Source organism: Dermacentor albipictus, chromosome 1 (genome assembly GCF_038994185.2).
Source record: "Dermacentor albipictus isolate Rhodes 1998 colony chromosome 1, USDA_Dalb.pri_finalv2, whole genome shotgun sequence".
NCBI classification, from domain to species: Eukaryota; Metazoa; Arthropoda; class Arachnida; order Ixodida; family Ixodidae; genus Dermacentor; species Dermacentor albipictus.
Genome location: NC_091821.1, coordinates 448681662 through 448698316, shown reverse-complemented (window position 1 = coordinate 448698316; position 16655 = coordinate 448681662). Strand labels below are relative to the sequence as shown.

At 46.2% G+C, this 16655-nt stretch overlaps 1 protein-coding gene across 3 annotated transcripts in view; it reads left to right on the top strand.

Annotated features, from left to right (window-relative positions):
* LOC135915349 (uncharacterized) overlaps positions 1 to 16332 on the top strand; it is a 76788-nt gene extending 60456 nt beyond the window's left edge. Inside the window, exons 3-5 of one of the 3 annotated variants that reach the window (XM_070532341.1) lie at positions 9904 to 10118; positions 13571 to 13907; positions 15876 to 16332. In XM_070532341.1, the coding sequence (XP_070388442.1) occupies positions 9904 to 10118; positions 13571 to 13907; positions 15876 to 16104 (781 nt within the window). In that variant the 3' untranslated portion in view covers positions 16105 to 16332. The remainder of the gene's footprint in view (positions 1 to 9903; positions 10119 to 13570; positions 13908 to 15875) is intronic. The other 2 variants (XM_065448384.2, XM_065448383.2) reach the window with 2 other exon arrangements.
* The last annotated feature ends 323 nt before the right edge of the window (positions 16333 to 16655 follow it).

The following is a 16655-nucleotide window of genomic DNA, read 5'->3' as shown; positions in this document are numbered from 1 at the left end:
CAGAATAAACAGTGCGCGCAGGGAAAACAGACAATACGTCGTAGTCTTCGGTAACAGAAAATGTTCTTGTACATAGCACGCATTAAATGAATCGCACGCAAGTAAGCTAACCTAGTCCAGGGTTCGATGGAACGTCGTCTGGCGAGGGGTATAAATTTTCTTCATGACAGAGAAGAAATACTCGCCAAAGTTTGAACAAAGAAGTCTCACCTTCGCCCGAAAGGCGAAGTATCGATTGCGAGAGCAAATTAGCAGACAGTTATACGAAGTAAGGATAATAGCTTTATCTGCCGTACGAAAGCAGTTTTTCTTTTTTTGACGTTTCGCGTCCCCTATACGGGTCTCTTGTCACATAAAGGCGATACAAGTTGGGCCGTGCTTTATATACGTAGTAGATGGCGCAACGATCTCGTGTATATATCTGGTAGATTTCCACGTGACCGATGAAGTGTAAGAGGTGTTGAATGTATTACTAATGATTCCGAAAGAAGGCGGGATAATAGTGATTTTTCTGTGTCGATGGCAGTCGTAGAATTCCAATGAACATCGATTGGAACATTGATTTCCCCATCGCCAAGTCTTCTTGTAGTCTTCCCCTTTAGACCTCTAAGTGTTCTCAGAAACTTCAGAGCGCGTAGTTCCAATGCGATAATAAGCTGAACAATCAGAGCTCTCCATAAACTCGCTCTCGTCCTAAAAGGTACAGCGTTTGCCGCACTCTGACTTACGTGACGGTCCCACGACGACCAATAGCAATCCGTAAATACAGAAATGCAAGCAAGGTATGGCACAAGTTTCGATGACAGAATTGTTGAATAGCAGCAGGAGCAGCAGAAAGAATAATACATCCTAAGCGTGCGCAGTTAAAAGAGACCATCTGTAAGACGCACATGCCAGTAAAAGGTTGCAGAACGGCTTTAGATGGTCCTCTGTACTCCGATGCCGCTGCTGCAAAGGACCAGGAAATCACAGTGCAACCCGTATTAGCAGCAGCAGAAGTGACCCTTGTGAGTTGTCTGCAAGATGCACGTGGGCATCGGTGAAGGCTTAGCCAGGCGCAGGCGGCGGATGGATGAACCAGTTGTTAGGCACGGAGAGTAGTAGGATATCGTGCGCATGCGCTTTTCATCCAGGTGGTCAGGTAGTCATATATTCCGCGCGAGACGATGGCACGCGGATGCCATTCAAATTCTTGAATGGCTTGAAGTCTCAAAATACGCGTGTGTGCCTCCGCCGTGGTATCTTCGTGGCTGTGGCGTTGGGCTGCTAAGCACGAAGTCGCGAGATCGAAGCACGGCCACGGTCACCGAATTTCGATGTGGGAGAAATGCAAAAGCGCCCCCGTACCGCGTATTGAGTGCACGTTAAGGACATCGAGGTGGTTAAAATAATCCGGAGTCCCCCATTGCGGCGTGCCTCACAATCATATCGTGGTTTCGGCGCGGAAAACCCAAAAATTTAAGTTACAGTACGTGTTTACAGACGTACTAACAAGACGTCTATATTTTTTTCGAAACGCCAATTGTGTTTCTGCGCCGGACCCTTTGCAAGGCATGTTTAGAAAAGCGAAAGGTTGCTTTGTTTGTACCTCTTCTACTGCTAACGCAAGACAATGATGTCATTGCTTCACGTCGAAGAGATGTAAGACTGTTTATAGCAGTTCAAGTACATGAATATGTTGTTAGAACGGTGCATCAGTGGTTTTCTAATACTTCAAGCCCTTCAATGTTGCATGACCGCGCAACAATAAATTCATCGCTCAATCAAAGCTACAATGCGCTAGGCTTCTACGTCAAAAAAAAAAAATAAGGAACAGCGGCGGCCTTCGCAGAACTGCAACAGAGATACGAGAGAAGTGGCCGAATGTTCCGTCCTCTCTAAGCAGCGGCAGATCCACCGTATTTGAGAGAATCGCTGACTTGTAGCCACACATAAAAAGAAGCTATGAGCGATGCTCTCAGCAGCGATGAAGGCGTTCATCGTGCTTTGTGAAACATTCTTGCAGCAAATCTGCCTCAAATATAAGCAAAAAGCGAGTGGAAACATGGTTTGCAGGAACTTTCGCGTCCTAGCATAATAAGAAAAAACGTAATTATGGGGTTTTACGTGCCAAAACCACTTTCTGATTATGAGGCACGCCGTAGTGGGGGAATCCGGAAATTTCGACCACCTGGGGTTCTTTAACGTGCATCTAAATCTAAGTACACGGGTGTTTTCGCATTTCGTCCCCTTCGAAATGCGGCCGCCGTGGAGCATAATAGGAGAAAGAGCGACAGAAGCAAGGTTTACCCCCTTCTCGAGTGAAAGGTCCGGGCAAGTTCTTCTGGCCCGGTCAAGCTGTTCTGCCGTGTTGTGTGAAGCCCGCGTTCCTTGTCTCCGACTAGCATTGACAGATAGAGTGCGCACCAACGCCATGACCTCCATGGAGGTGTTTTGCAACTCTTGGCAACGATTGAAGCTTCCCACGTGGCCACCTGGCTTATAGCGCAGGTAAAACCATAATGAGCAGGAAGTACAGAACATGATCTGTTTTACCTGCTCAACAATGGAGCAACTGTACAGAGTTACCACTAGTACTATCAGTAATTTGAAACAAATGCTTTATTACAAAACGATCGTGGCATAAAATACACACTAATGACACCTGTGTGCTATCGCAGATGTCATTATGAGTATATCACGCCTCCAACTGATACTTGCATCCCCTGAAAAAGAAAATAAAGACCATGCCTGCAGCCAGTCTAATTTAGGAAATGACAATCATGTTGCTGATGTATAGAAGAGCTGTAATTGAGACATGGACTCACTCAGGACACGACCATCGAATATTTGGTTCTCGAGCTGTGTTTGTTACTTCTTCAACCAAGCAACTCAGCTCTGCCCAAACGCTTCTCATCCACAGCCTCTACACTGCACTACAAGACATGCATTCACCGGATTACAATGCTCTCCTTATCTGTCACTCGGTCCAGCAGAGTGCGAGGACTATAAAATCAGGCATCTCTGAAACAACTGATTCATCGGAATTTGCAAACCACATAGTGCGCTATTTCTTGCAGTCCTACGTGTGTGTATAATTTATATTCAGATACACTGGCCAGTAGCTTTCTATGTGTCTCCCTTTCGCACGGAGTCGCCAGAAAAAAACATAGCATTGATTATTACCACTGACAGGGTCGTCCATCTTTCGATCACTATTGTTGATCATTATTTGTGATCAATTTGGCATATTTGGTTACGAATCACTCCCCTGCCTTGCTAAACGAAGTGACGCAATCACAAACCGCAGCTATAGGTTGCTGATATATTATCCGTGCGTTTAATCGCCAGCAATGGCGAATCGCAGATGTTGTAGTCGAACACCTTTGGCAATTACTATTAAGCGCGGTCTCACACTGCTACTTACCTCTTTGCCAAAGCTGGTATTAAAGGAACTAGCGAAAGCATGAACGAAAGAGCGCGTCCTGGGTAGCCCTAACTTAGGTTTCGATTGTCTACGAAGTAAGGGGGGCGAATTACAGCGCAAAATTAGTCTCACCTTGCCTGACGGCATCATTGGCCGGATAAATTGCTTTATTGCGACAGCAATTATATGGACGCCCCAGGCGCGTTGTTGCCGCCGCCCTCGCAGCGATGTTCCCTATGACGTCCAAGGGCGATAACACTGTCGCCGTGCGTCAAATGACGTATGTGTGAGTTAAAGCACGCGAGGGATGCCGACGATCGCGGCTCAATCTGGCGTGCGCGAAGGAATAATGTGGAGAGTAAACGCGCCGTCTGCCGTCGCAAGAAAGGCCGCGGGGGAATCGAAGGGAGGGAGGGTGTGGCGTTGTGCTCCGGCAGCAACCGCGCATTTAGCAATCGCGCACAAGGGGAACTGACGATCGCGGCTCAATCTCGCGCGCCACATATGGCGCTGGGGGGGCTTCGACTCTGCCGACAAGTGCGTACTTTGCACGGCCGCGCGCGGTCACATGCGCCTTATATTGAAAGGGATCTGCACATGGCTCGTACCTTTGTGCGCGCTGTGTTCCCGCCGCTGTTGCGTTGAAGCGATAGACCACACGAAGGTTACATCGCTCGCTGCTGCTGCCGCGCTTTCTCACACAAGTACATTTACAGCGTGTCCGCGCTCATTGAGTGTCATGTGTTCATGTATGCTAGTGTGCGCCGACATCATGCTTGTTATTTCAGCTGGTAAGTGCATGTTTCAAATTTTTTATGGTCGATAAAGCTACTTTTCTTACTTCGTATAGCTGTCCGCTGATTAGCTATCGCAATTGATTGTTCGCCTTTCGGACGAAACTGCGACTTTTCGCTGTAACATCGTAGTAGCGCCCACCGACGCCGCCACGAGGGGACGCTAAGGTTGGCGCTCTAGGCTGGCGCCTTGGTGCTGGCCGCGAAAGACGAGGAATACAAAATTCGGCGCCGCGTGCACGATGCGTAAGCACGCTGGTCCTCCGGCTCTGGCGCCCCGTTGCGACACCTAGGTTTGCGACAGCGGTGACTCTGGCCTAGCAGATGACCGACCCCAGCAACCAACCGCCCTAAGGCAACCTTCTGCCTGACGCTACCTCACGCCCACGAAACGTTGCAGCTCTACAGCTCCAGCTTCCCACGCTCTGGCAGAAAAACCCGCGGGTTTTGTTCGCCCAGGTCGAAGCCATCTTCGATCTCAACCACATCACCTTGTAGACCTGGGTTTCGCCACTTACTTTGCAACCTGTCTCCTGATGTGGCTGAAAAGGTGGCGGCCGTTATCGCTGCACCTTTGATCGATGCCCCGTACCGGTGTCTTAAGCAGAGTATTCGAGATCGTACCACAGCGGCCTGAAAGAGTGCGCCTGCAGTACCTGCTCATCTCCGAGGAGCTTGGAGATTGCCGCGCCTTCCAGCTGCTCAACAGCATGCGGCAGTTTCTCGGCACAAGCAACGTCGATTCAAACGGTGCCGCGGTTGATGGAGCTCTTCCTGCAGCGCTTGCCGCAGTCGACTCGCCTTGTCTAAACCGCTGCAGGAGACTTATGGAACCTTAGTTATGTTATAGAACCTTATCGATCCTAGGTGGTGGCAACATCTTTATTGAGATTCTGCTCAGTTATGATCTGGCAGGCCCGAGTCTTAGGTTGGTCCCTCACGAGGAGCGACCCTTTCGGACCAGGCAACGAGGGTTTTTTGCAGTTTTTTATCCGGCGTTCTGAGCAGCTCCTCCCAGGAGGTAAGCCCTCGCACCGCCAAATAATGTGATTTTTGGTAGCCAATGTTTGATTTGTGCAGTTTTGACATATTGGGTTCCATTGCCAGTTGGTAATTATGATCAGCCAATGTGGGCTGGGGAACGACTTAGTTTGGGTTCGACGCAGGATCGAGGCTTGCACTCGCGTGAAGCTTGCATTTGGAGGCGGGTAGATTCGCCTTTTTTCTTGTAGTAGTTTGTTATTTCGTGGTATATCGTCGGTGCCTCACCCCTGGGATCCGAGGTCTGAGGGGCGCACCTCCCGGTTGATTAGACCTCGGGCTACCCAGTGCGCCTCATCATTCCCTTGATTCCCCGAATGGGCCGGGACCCATACGAGTTCAACAGTATTTTCATATGTAAAGTCCCGCACGACTCGCGCTGCACAGACGCCTATGCTGCCTCTCGAAAAGTTGACGATTGCCCTTTTGGAGTCGCTTATGATAGCTTGCACGGAGGGATTCATGATGGCCAAAGCAATGGCAGTCTCTACCGCTTCCACGGTGGACGCTGTTTTTATGGTCGCGGCGTTGAGGATACTTCCCTCTCCGGTCACGACGCTCACTACGTAAGTTTGATGATTTTACTTTGCTGCGTCGACATAAGTGGTGTGGTGGTTGCTTTGGTACCTTTCTTGAAGGGCCTTGTGTTTCTTTTATAACTGGACTATGCAAGGCATACAAGCCTCCTGATAAAACGCCTTTTCGTAATCAATCAAAGTTGCATATACGGGAAGGGTGTGTTTTGTCGATTCCCCAATCAGCTCGAGCGTGGCAAATATCCAATTAGGAATCACTGTTCACCATCGTGAAAGTAATCGCCATGCATACAAATAACGAAACGAGCCCTTTCTAATGATATTGTTTGTACGTTCAAAATGTTAAAGCAAGTTCCTAGCCAAGGCGATCACTGCCGACTTTTCTTGAAGGTACGATTGTATGTGCACAGTGTAAGCACTCGATTCGAGGACCTCAAACCGCACTCACTTAATTTAATAACTAATTTACAAAAATTAGAACAATTAACAATTAACTTAATAATTGTCACTTAAGTGCTCCGATTCCAAGCACGAGTTCATCCTATAACGGGTCGAGATTGCGCGTCAAGAGAATCGGATAGGTTTTTCTCTCAATTAAATGCGAAGCATTTCTTGGCGAACATTTTACAATTTGACAGTATCTATCTAGCCGCCTAGGTTTTGGTGCTCACATAGCCGTTTTATTAACTTGGTATGCACCAAAATTGACATAGTGTGACAAGAGTGCATGACGAACATAAATGATCGCTAAAGACAAGACTGTCATAACATGCGTATCATGTAGGTCATCAAACAGCCGCCAACGTTTTCGTGCTCTTATAGTCCTTTCGTTAACTTGTATGTACCAACATTGAGATAGTATGACAAGAGTGTATGACGAACATAAATGATTGGTCATGTCACGAATATCATGACATGTATGTCATGTAGGTCATGAGCCAGCTGCCTACGTCTTGGTGCTCTAGTAATCCTTTCGTGAACTTGGTATGTGCCAAAATTGGCATAGCATGAGAAGAGTGTTTGACAAACAATAATGACAGGTCATGACTTGATTCTCTTGACATGCGTGTCTTGTAGGTCATGAAACAGACGCCTACCTCTTGGTGCACTCATGGTCGTTTCATTAACTTAGTATGTACCTAAATTGGCATAGTACTTATGACAAGAATGCATGACAAACATAAGTGATAGGTCATGGCAGGAATTTCGTGACGCGCATGCCATGAAGGTCATGAAACCACAGCCTACGTCTTGGTGCTCTCATAGTCGTTTCGTAAACATGGTAGGCTCTCCGCACACTGCTTCGCATAACACCGATTCCCACAGAGCGTGGGATCTGCCAGTTTTTTTCCTTTTGGCAGATTAAAATTTAGAGAAGAAAAATCTAGACAGTGATCCGAAGATTGTGGCAGCTGTTGTAGGTCAAACACTATGCAAAACAACACTCCCTATTTTCAATAACAATACGCACTAAATGTAGCGCGTGCATTTCATACCCGCACTCTGGAAAGTAACGCCCTTTCTGCACTCCTACCTTTCTTGAACATTTCGCAAGTGGCTGTAGTCGTTCGAAGAACATCTCTCGTTATTTTGAGGGTGCGAAAAGGTTTTATGTGTGAAACATACACATGCCAGAATTTAGGAATGCTAAGGCACTTGCAACATCTCGAGCAGGCAAAACGCTGCACGGGTTTCTTTCCGTGCGGTTCGCGCTAAGTCGGTACTCGAGCACGTCATGTGGTCACAGTGGGCTGCGGATGCCATTCTGGGGTCCTGTAACGTAAAGGCATTCCGATCAATTTTCATTCTAATCTCCTGACAACAAATTTACGTAAACGCTGACGCAAGCATGGGGAAGTGACCCGCAGCGTTCTTGAACTGCCCAGTCAAACGCTCTCATAGTTTGTAGGAGGTCAGATTTGTTTGCTTTGAAAGCGAATAGCATTGCCGACCGTGGTAGGTTTATTCTGTCTTATTGGCTGACAAGGTGCAAGGAGTGCGCAGGCGTGGATATGGCCGCTTAAAAATGCTTTATTATACGCAACTAAATCAAATCACTTTTCTCTGGTAGTTTCAAGTAGACAGTGCCAGAGCAATCGGTTGGCACACATCTTCTATCCCATTCACAACGGGGCACTCCGGCTGTCCCGAAAAGAAATCACTTATGTTCGGCATAACAATGCATAATGCGTACGCGCAACTTTGACGTGGTGAGTTTTCGCGGTCTTTTGATGTCGCGTGACAAACAGGCGAAGTGGGCGCAGCGCAAGATTTTTGCCGAATAGCGGAGGGCTAATGGCGAAAAAGGTGTGGAAACGCAAATAAATATGTTCTTTCATTCTGTCTAATCAAGCTTGATCCGTGTATACACGTCATATCAAATGGAGAGCCCCCACGAGTTTCGTGACATCGCGTGACAGACAGGTGAAGTGGAGGTGACCCGCAAAGTGTTCGGCCAATCACGGAGGGCTGATTGCAGAAATGGAATGACATTTTTGAGCAAGCTTTACGCTGTGGCGCCACAGCTCAATGTATAATACATCCCTGGTGGGGAAGGTCCACGGACAGTGCTTCAAAGCAGTGCCTGTTTATTTATTGTTTCCTATTCTACATATCGTTTTTACCATTGGCCACGTTGAATTTGGTTTAGCATGGCGTTATATTATAGACCAGCTGCCAAGCGTCAGCGAGTCGTAGCGCGTAAACCAGTGTAGTTCTTCAGCTGTGTGTTCTTTCTGGCGTCGCATCGGCGCCGGTGCAATATTATGTGCAGCCAGCTTTGCACATTCGTTCATGCAGAATCTATTGGAGTAAACATTTGCAGATTCGTTGAGAAGCAACCTACTGCCAATAAAAACATGGCACTTGTTGTGCAGGTGGCACAGCCCCAGTCGCAATGTGTGGAGACACTACCTTTAGATGTTAAGGATAAAGCTTCGCTTACATTTTCTGCAATGCACACCGGTCGAACTGCGAAAACTGCATATCCTAGGTTTTTAAACTGCATTGCTTCTCCGGTCAACCTTTTATTTGTTCCCATGCTTTGTCTGTTTACGAAACTAAGATATCCTCTGTATTTCTTTTACCTTTTCTTGTTGTATGTTGCATGTTGTGGCAATTGCCGCTGCTGACTGTTCTGTAAAAAGGTACTTGTAGGCCTTTCTCAAGCTGCCTCTACGGAGAACAGCTTTTATCTAAAGCTTTCTTTATCAGTGCCGTGATGAAACATTATTATTATTATTATTATTATTATTATTATTATTATTATTAGAAGATGTTTCACCTTGACGCTACTTTATAGACAAACTGAACAGCATAGCACCAGAGTGTCCTAGCAGCCAGAGGTACGTGTCCCTGCAATCTTTATGAGCTTTAATATTACTTGTAGTAATGAACGCGGACTGCCCAACTTTTTACATGTCCTAGTGGCAATCTAAAGTACCGAAGTTCGAATCCAAGCAGGCTATTTTATTTATTTATTTATTTATTTATTTATTTATTTATTTATTTATTTAAACATACTGCAGGCCCTTTTCGGGCCCATGCAGGATCGTTTAGGAGGATTATTTTGTTCAAAACAAAAATACAGAGAATAAGGTCGGTGTTTTCACATCTATCTAAAAACAATCGGCGCGGCTTCTTTATTATATTTTTATAGGCGTCTCCAAAAACATTTCCCAGTTACTTCGGTGAATGCCCAAAAGACTAGGGTAACGGTGGAAAAGCAGATATCGCTTTAAAAAAGAAAGCTTAATGTGCATTCTGGTGAAACACACATTAAGGAAAAGGGTGATACTCGAAAAATATCGAACATGGTTTAAATGCGCTAACAAACGGATCACAGAGACAGCATGGGACAAGGACGGGCGTAGTCCTTGTCCCATGATGTCTCTGTGCTCCGTTTGCTAGCGCAGTTAAACAATGTTCGCTAATATGTACCAACTCGCCCAACAACTTCTCCTAAACTCGAAAAATATCACCCACGTATTAGTTCACTCAAACATTCTTTTACGAAGGTGTAAGGTAGTGAACTTTACACACAGGAAAACACCCTTAAAGGTCGAATTTTTTCTTGATGTGCGCCATGAAACACCCTAATTTCCCTTCTGTTTCTTTTATTCTCAAGGATCAACAACACGCTCATGTTGAAGCGGCTCGAGATGAACGATACCAGCGAGGTGAAAGTCCAGTTTCGCTTCCTAAGCCCAATACTACGTTTACTGAACAAGCTTACGCCACTTCAGAGATATATCAACAAGAGGATAAATGAGCATCTGGAAGCTGAACTCTTCTACGCTGTTGACGAAGCTGTTCATGCGCTGGGAGAACGGCGTGCAGAGCGTAAGTATTCATATTTGCAGACCTGCAAAAAAAAAAAGTTGGCGCATTATAGTTTGCATGGCTGCTGCGCCATAAAAATCCCAAATCATCATGATCATCGTCCTCATCGTCAGACCTGCAAATCAAAATTCGGCACGAGTTATCATAGCATTCTTAACAAATTAGCAGAGCCCCACACGAAAAGGAAAGCATGCGTGTGTATAAAGAGGTAGACTACATCGATTCACAATACAGGGTTCACTGCCACGCATGCGGTCTAAGTAACGGCCCGACGAACTAGAAAAAAAAAGAAAAAGACGGCACAGATTATGTCAACATCCCACGTCGTACCAGCTATACACGTTAATGCCGGTGTCGAACCTGAGCCTCTTAACACAATAAAAACGAAGAAAAAACTCACAGGACGGAAATGTTTGCGTTAGCTGTGGTGCAGGCTAAGCGTTTTCACTTATGCGCCCGAGCTAGCCCAATCACTTCTGAAAGTCCTGTTTCATCCATGACATTTGAGTGCAAATGACGTTTTACAGAGCTTTCGTTAACACTGTTGCGCTCTTCTCCAATCATCGAGTTTTCGCCCACTTTCTTAGCATACAGTGGCGCAACCGAAAGCGCTGTGACGACGCCGGCTTCATAACCTTGGTATGATGATTCTGAAATGAGGACGATAGTATAAGGACGACAGCGTGACGTCGACAGCACGAGGGCAAAGGGATGACGAGTGTATATGACGATATGGGGAGAATGACAACGACGATATGAGGACAATGGGATGACGAAGAGAGAATGACAACGATGGAACAACTATGAGTTAGGCGCCATCATCATCATCAGCCTGTTCAGTGTCCGTTGCAGAAGGAATGCACCTCCCTTCGGTCGTCAACTAACCCTGTCTCGTGCTAGCTGATTCCAAGTTGCGCCTGCAAATTTCCTAATTTCATCACCCCACCTAGTTTTCTGGCGCCCTCGACTGTGCTTCCCTTCGCTTCGCACCCATTCTGTAAATCTAATGGTCCACCGGTTATCCACCCTATGCATTAGATGGCGTGCTGAACTCCATCTTTCCCTCTTTATGTCATCTAGAATATCGGCTACCCCCTTCGCTCTCTGATACACAGCGCTCTTTTCTTGTCTCTTAACGATAGGCTTAACATTCCTTGTGCCATCGCTCTTTGCGCCGTCCTTAGCTTGTACTCGGGCTTCTTTGTTACCCTCCAAGTGTCTTTCTGTCCCATATGTTAGCACCAGTAGAAGGCAATGATTGTACATTTTTATTTGCACTGACAGTGGTAAGCTCTCAGACAGGTCTTGGTAATGCCTACCGTGTGCACTCAAACCATTTTTACTGTGCTGTAAATTTCCGCAGGAGTCATGAAGGAGGCAGTGGGCGAATACTGCACCAGGGAGGCCTATTCCTATTGTCGTCAGGGAGTGTCATTGTAAAATACTAGTGGGCCTTCCTGATTTGGTTGCACCTGCACTTGTATAGCCCCACTGGCTCTCAGCGGTTTCTTTTATTTTATTTTTTTGCCGGTGCCACGCGTTACTCATAGCCTGAATATGTAGTGAACTGGATGAGCATTCGAGCTTACAACCTTCAAATAAGAGGCCCCGTGTTCTACCTCCTGATCCACGCCACCTCCCCCACGACTTAATCACGACGACCGTATGACAACGAATGCTCAACGATGACTGCATGACGACGATGGCATAACGAAGGTGTCATAATCACGCATAAATTACAACAGCGCGATGGAGTTACGAAGAACGAATGTAGTCGGTGGAACTACGACGGGTGCAATGGCTGGGTTTCGCCACCCGCAATCGCGGAGCATCGTTACCGAAGTTCCCTCTCTCATTTGTGCAAGGGCACGCCTCGTCGCGTGGTGTGCGGCTGCGTCAGCGCCGAACTCAGCAAGGCGGCGTCGAGTGCGCTTTCTTTTCTTTCTTTTTTTCATCTTTCTCGGACACCTTTCCAACAGTTGAGGGAACTGCAGTTTCGCGTCGCTCAGGAGCAAGGAGCGATCAAAAGCTAACGCTTTAAAGTTTAATTACTTTTATTCAATTCAATTTGCCACAGGCGATATTTAGAAAAATTCCACACAACTTAAATATAATCACCCCGTATAACAGTCAAACTGCTTGTTGATATGCTTAGCCTAAGCATAAAAACTCCCCATTGGTGGCTCTTCAATGTCACAAAATAATATTAACCTGAACAAATGGCGCTTGTACCACCAGAAGAGCCTACAGTGGATGCGGAAATGCCGTCGCGGTAGGGCTTCAGTATATTCTTCATGACCTCACTTGGCGTGCGACGCTCAAGAATCTGTTATGCACACCCTAGAAGCATACATCCGAACGACTAAAAATGATACTGAAGTAACACCTAATCAATTAAGGGTATTCAAGCAGGAGCGCTATAACCTAAAGCTATTCCGATCGCTTTGTAGTCCATTTCTGCCAGTAGCCATTCACGATTGGTTAAAAGTTTTTAGGTCCACCTCCGCTTCGCCTGTCTGTCGCGTAAGAGCTCTTTATCTGATATGACGTGTACGTACTGATTAAGCATGATTAGGCGGAGCGAAAAGAAGACAATGCTTTACGATTCTACGCCTGTTTCGCCGTTAGCTGTCCGCTATACTAGTCTTCGGTCTGCGCACTCTTTGCTTGTTTGTCACGCCACGTCACAAAACCGCAAAAAACTCCCGACGTGAATTCGACGTGCTCGCATAACATGCAAAGAAAAAAACTAAATTCCTATTGAATAGCCGGTGACTGACCCGTTTCGAAAGATATAAAAAATTGCTGCTCGGCCGACAGCTTTTACACAGGCTAAGCAGCAGGCTGGGAGAATGGACTTCTTTAAGTTTAAATAAAATGTTTCGCGTGGCCGCATAACGTTGTCGAGAACTTTCGGCACACATACATTCATCTGCCAACTCTCCTGCGCTTGGAATACCTTCTAGCGGCATTTCTATCTTTCCGTTACACGCAGCCTCGATTTTTGTTTGAGCAGCTACTGCAAGGTACGCAAGGGGAAGAGGACCAATCGCATTCACCGCGCTAGCTCGGGATCACCGGAAGCCTCTTCGCTTTTGTGCATTCCTCGCCTCTTGTAGGCCAGTTCGACAAAAAAAAAGCAGTTAATTGTAGGCAATGGTGTTTGCTTTTAGAGCAAACAAAAGTGATCTCCTATAGTCCATAGGAGAGCGTTTGATTGGGCGGTTCAAACAAATCTACAGTACCATCTGACGCTTACATTGGCGGTTGCGTAAAATTTAAATCATAAGATAGAAATTAGATCAGAATATATTAGTTTTACGTCATAGGACCCCAGTACTGCAAGGGCTAGACACACATGAAGCTCATTTGTGACCTCGACAATTCATTTCACGTATTCGATAGAAAATTGTATCAGCCTACGCACCTAAATTTACGTCCTTCACTTGCAGTGCAATGCACGAGATGCACGACGTTCGAAGCGGTCCTCCGAAATGCGCTAACCTCGTACAAGCTCGACCCGAGTCCGCTGCCAGCGCTGACGACAGACCTGTTCGCCAAACTCGCTTCGGTCAAAGTCAGCAACGGAACCATCCGAGGCCTGTCCAGGATGCGCCAGTCGGGTGACGTCGTCGCCCGCATCGACGAATGCGGCGCGTACGTTTACGCCGACGTGACGGTGCGCAACCTGACCGTCACGCTTGCCGTGAATGTGAGGACGTTCATGGCCGACTTCAGAGCGATAGTGAGCACCAACATTTCAGCGAGGTTCATCATCGAGGTTGTCGAGTGAGTATACGATTGATACTCGAGAGCAAACACAGAAGATCCGGATAAGTCGCTGAACTTGACGTGTCATTCTAGAGCCTCCGCGATTTTTTAGTTTATTGTTACAGTGAAGCCAATAAGATGAAGACTGCCCTGCTGAGATTCCACAGGTGTTTCTGGCTAAGTTCAGTGCCAAGTCCCATTTCACTGCGGGTGTTATCCCTTGGCATAAATGTGGATTGCATCTCAATAATTCCAAGGATATTCCACGGACAAAATAATTTTTAGTTCGAGGGCCCACCTCCATTTCCCTGTTCCTAAGACATAGCGAAGGCCTCATTAATAAGCCATCTGGGTACAGCAAAGAAAATTTTCTTGGCAAAGTACAATGATGTGATACTGTTTCAGAAAACAGGAGTTATTCGGCCATTTAAAAAAAAGAACACTAAATTCTGGGGCTTTACGTGCCAAAACGACGTAGTGGGGTACTCCGGACTAATTTTTAATACCTCGGTTTCTTTAACGTCCCCCAATGCACGGAATACAGGGGCGCCACTACGTCACCAAGACGTGTAATTCAGCCGTTTCAGAATCCGACGTTCGAACCACCACTGCAAGAGGTATCCCTAAATATATCGTTTAGAAAATACCGAGAGAAACGTGCGGCATCAGTAAATTATAAAAAAAGAATTTACGCAGATCAAGTCATCCTCATCACTTAGCAACCTTTGTCAAGGTGTAGGATAATTTCGGGCCGCGACTTGTGGAAGAAAGGGTTACCAACACGGCTCGGGGCAGAAGACGACTATAGTCTTAAACGCACGCATGCACCTTATACTGATGTGAAACGCAGCGCCGACGTGATGATGAGAGGGTTAACGATTAATAAATATGATACACACTGGCGCATGCAGGCATTTTTGAATGAAGCAAAGATAATCAGCAGAGATAACGGCAAACACGTGCGTCATCTAATATAAGACGAAATGATTCATCGATTAAGCAAGCAGTGTTAGTTCAGAGTACGTTTTATTATGTAATTAGGAACCCGAATTTCTCGAATCAAGTTTCAGGCGCTGATGACAAACTGTCAAGCTGCATACATGTGTAAACTGAATACGAAACATGAACAAGTGTATTGACTAAACACTTTCCAATAGAGTTGTAAGCTCAGTGCTTTGGTGTCTTGTTTGTCTCGGTTCCCGTTATTGTCTGTTCGCTGGTTTCTTTTTATCGTAATACGTAATCTGCCTGTTATTCATTCACTCACAAGCCCAAGATGTAGGGGTCCGAATAAATTAAATTTGAATTCAGGGGTTTTACGTGCCAAAACCATGATCTGATATTCAGGGATGCCGTAGCGGGGGACTCTGAGTTAATTTTGCCCCCATCGAAATGCACCCACCTGGCGTGGAGCAGCGCAATTACCGCATACGCCACTAAGGAACCACGGCGGGCAGTTGCCTCATCAACTACTATAATTATTGGTAAAGGCGAGCACTATTTCTCGAGAGCGCCGTTTGTATTCCCTTGGTTCGCTGAAAACAGAACAACAAATTCATTTCAACGAATACAGTAGAGCTTCCGCGTGAACACTTTTCTTTGGGGTTAATATCTATTTTATGCATACTTAAATACACAATAATGATCCTCGCCCAGTTCAGGGAAAGCAGACAAAAAAAAACTCTTTATATTAAGCTTGATTCGTTAGTAACTGTTTCGTGGCTAATATGAAAACGTAAATCGCCCATCGTACTTTTTTTTTGTTCAAAGTTCAGCGAAGTATTCGGGAAATTCTGTCGATTTCTTTATTAAAAAACGCAACGGGTAGAAAGGGACATCAAATTTTAGCTATTATGTTCACCCAAAAAGACGTTTTATAGGCCGACAACATCTGCCCGAGTCTATGAGAATTTGTCCAGACTACATCATGTTGAGCGATCATTTCTAACGCAACCTGTTTCGATTTCGCCCTTTCTTTCTTCGCAGGCAAAACGCCACTTTCCTGCTGAAAACGCTCGTCGTCAACACGACCGACCGAGTATACGCCACTGTTACGCCAATTGGAGCTGTCAGTTCACTCGCAGCTTTATTCCTACCGGCTAGGTTTATTGCTGAAATGACAAAAAGAGAGCTACAGCCGCTCACAAAGAGTACGATACAAGGCAGTCTTTATGCATTACACGACTTCGCTCACGGAAATAACACAAAAGGCTAATAAAAGTCTGATACACAAAAAGTCTGACCCCAAGGCTGATAAGAACGCGCATGGTAGCGAATCTGCTGCCCTCTCATGTCAGACGTTCCGCACTGTCTTGCAGTTTTATCTCGCCTTAAGAAAATATGCATGTTCAATGCGCAGCTGCTACGCAGAGCAGTTATTCATTTGCTGGTGTGTATTTGTTATTATGCTGCTGTTCATTTACTTTCCTGCCTGGCCGAATGATCGTGGACCTCCGAACTATTTTATAACACTGCTTAATGGACTTCGTTGAAGAGAACAGCGGAGAGATCTTTACAGTGGGCTACGCAAAAAAGTGGGACAATCTATCTCACGATGACTGTCGACAGTAATTCGTTTGGCATCGAATCTTTAGAGTGGCACAACATTTTGCCACTGTCGTAACGAGTTATGTATGAGGCGTGTGCTGCAGCGGGATTCGTCTGTCGCGCTTCCCTAAGGATACTCGGCGCCATCTAGCGCCCGGGATTCCCTGCATAGAGCAAGCGTCTCCTGTAATCCGGCTGCTCCGCACAGCTAAGCGCCGG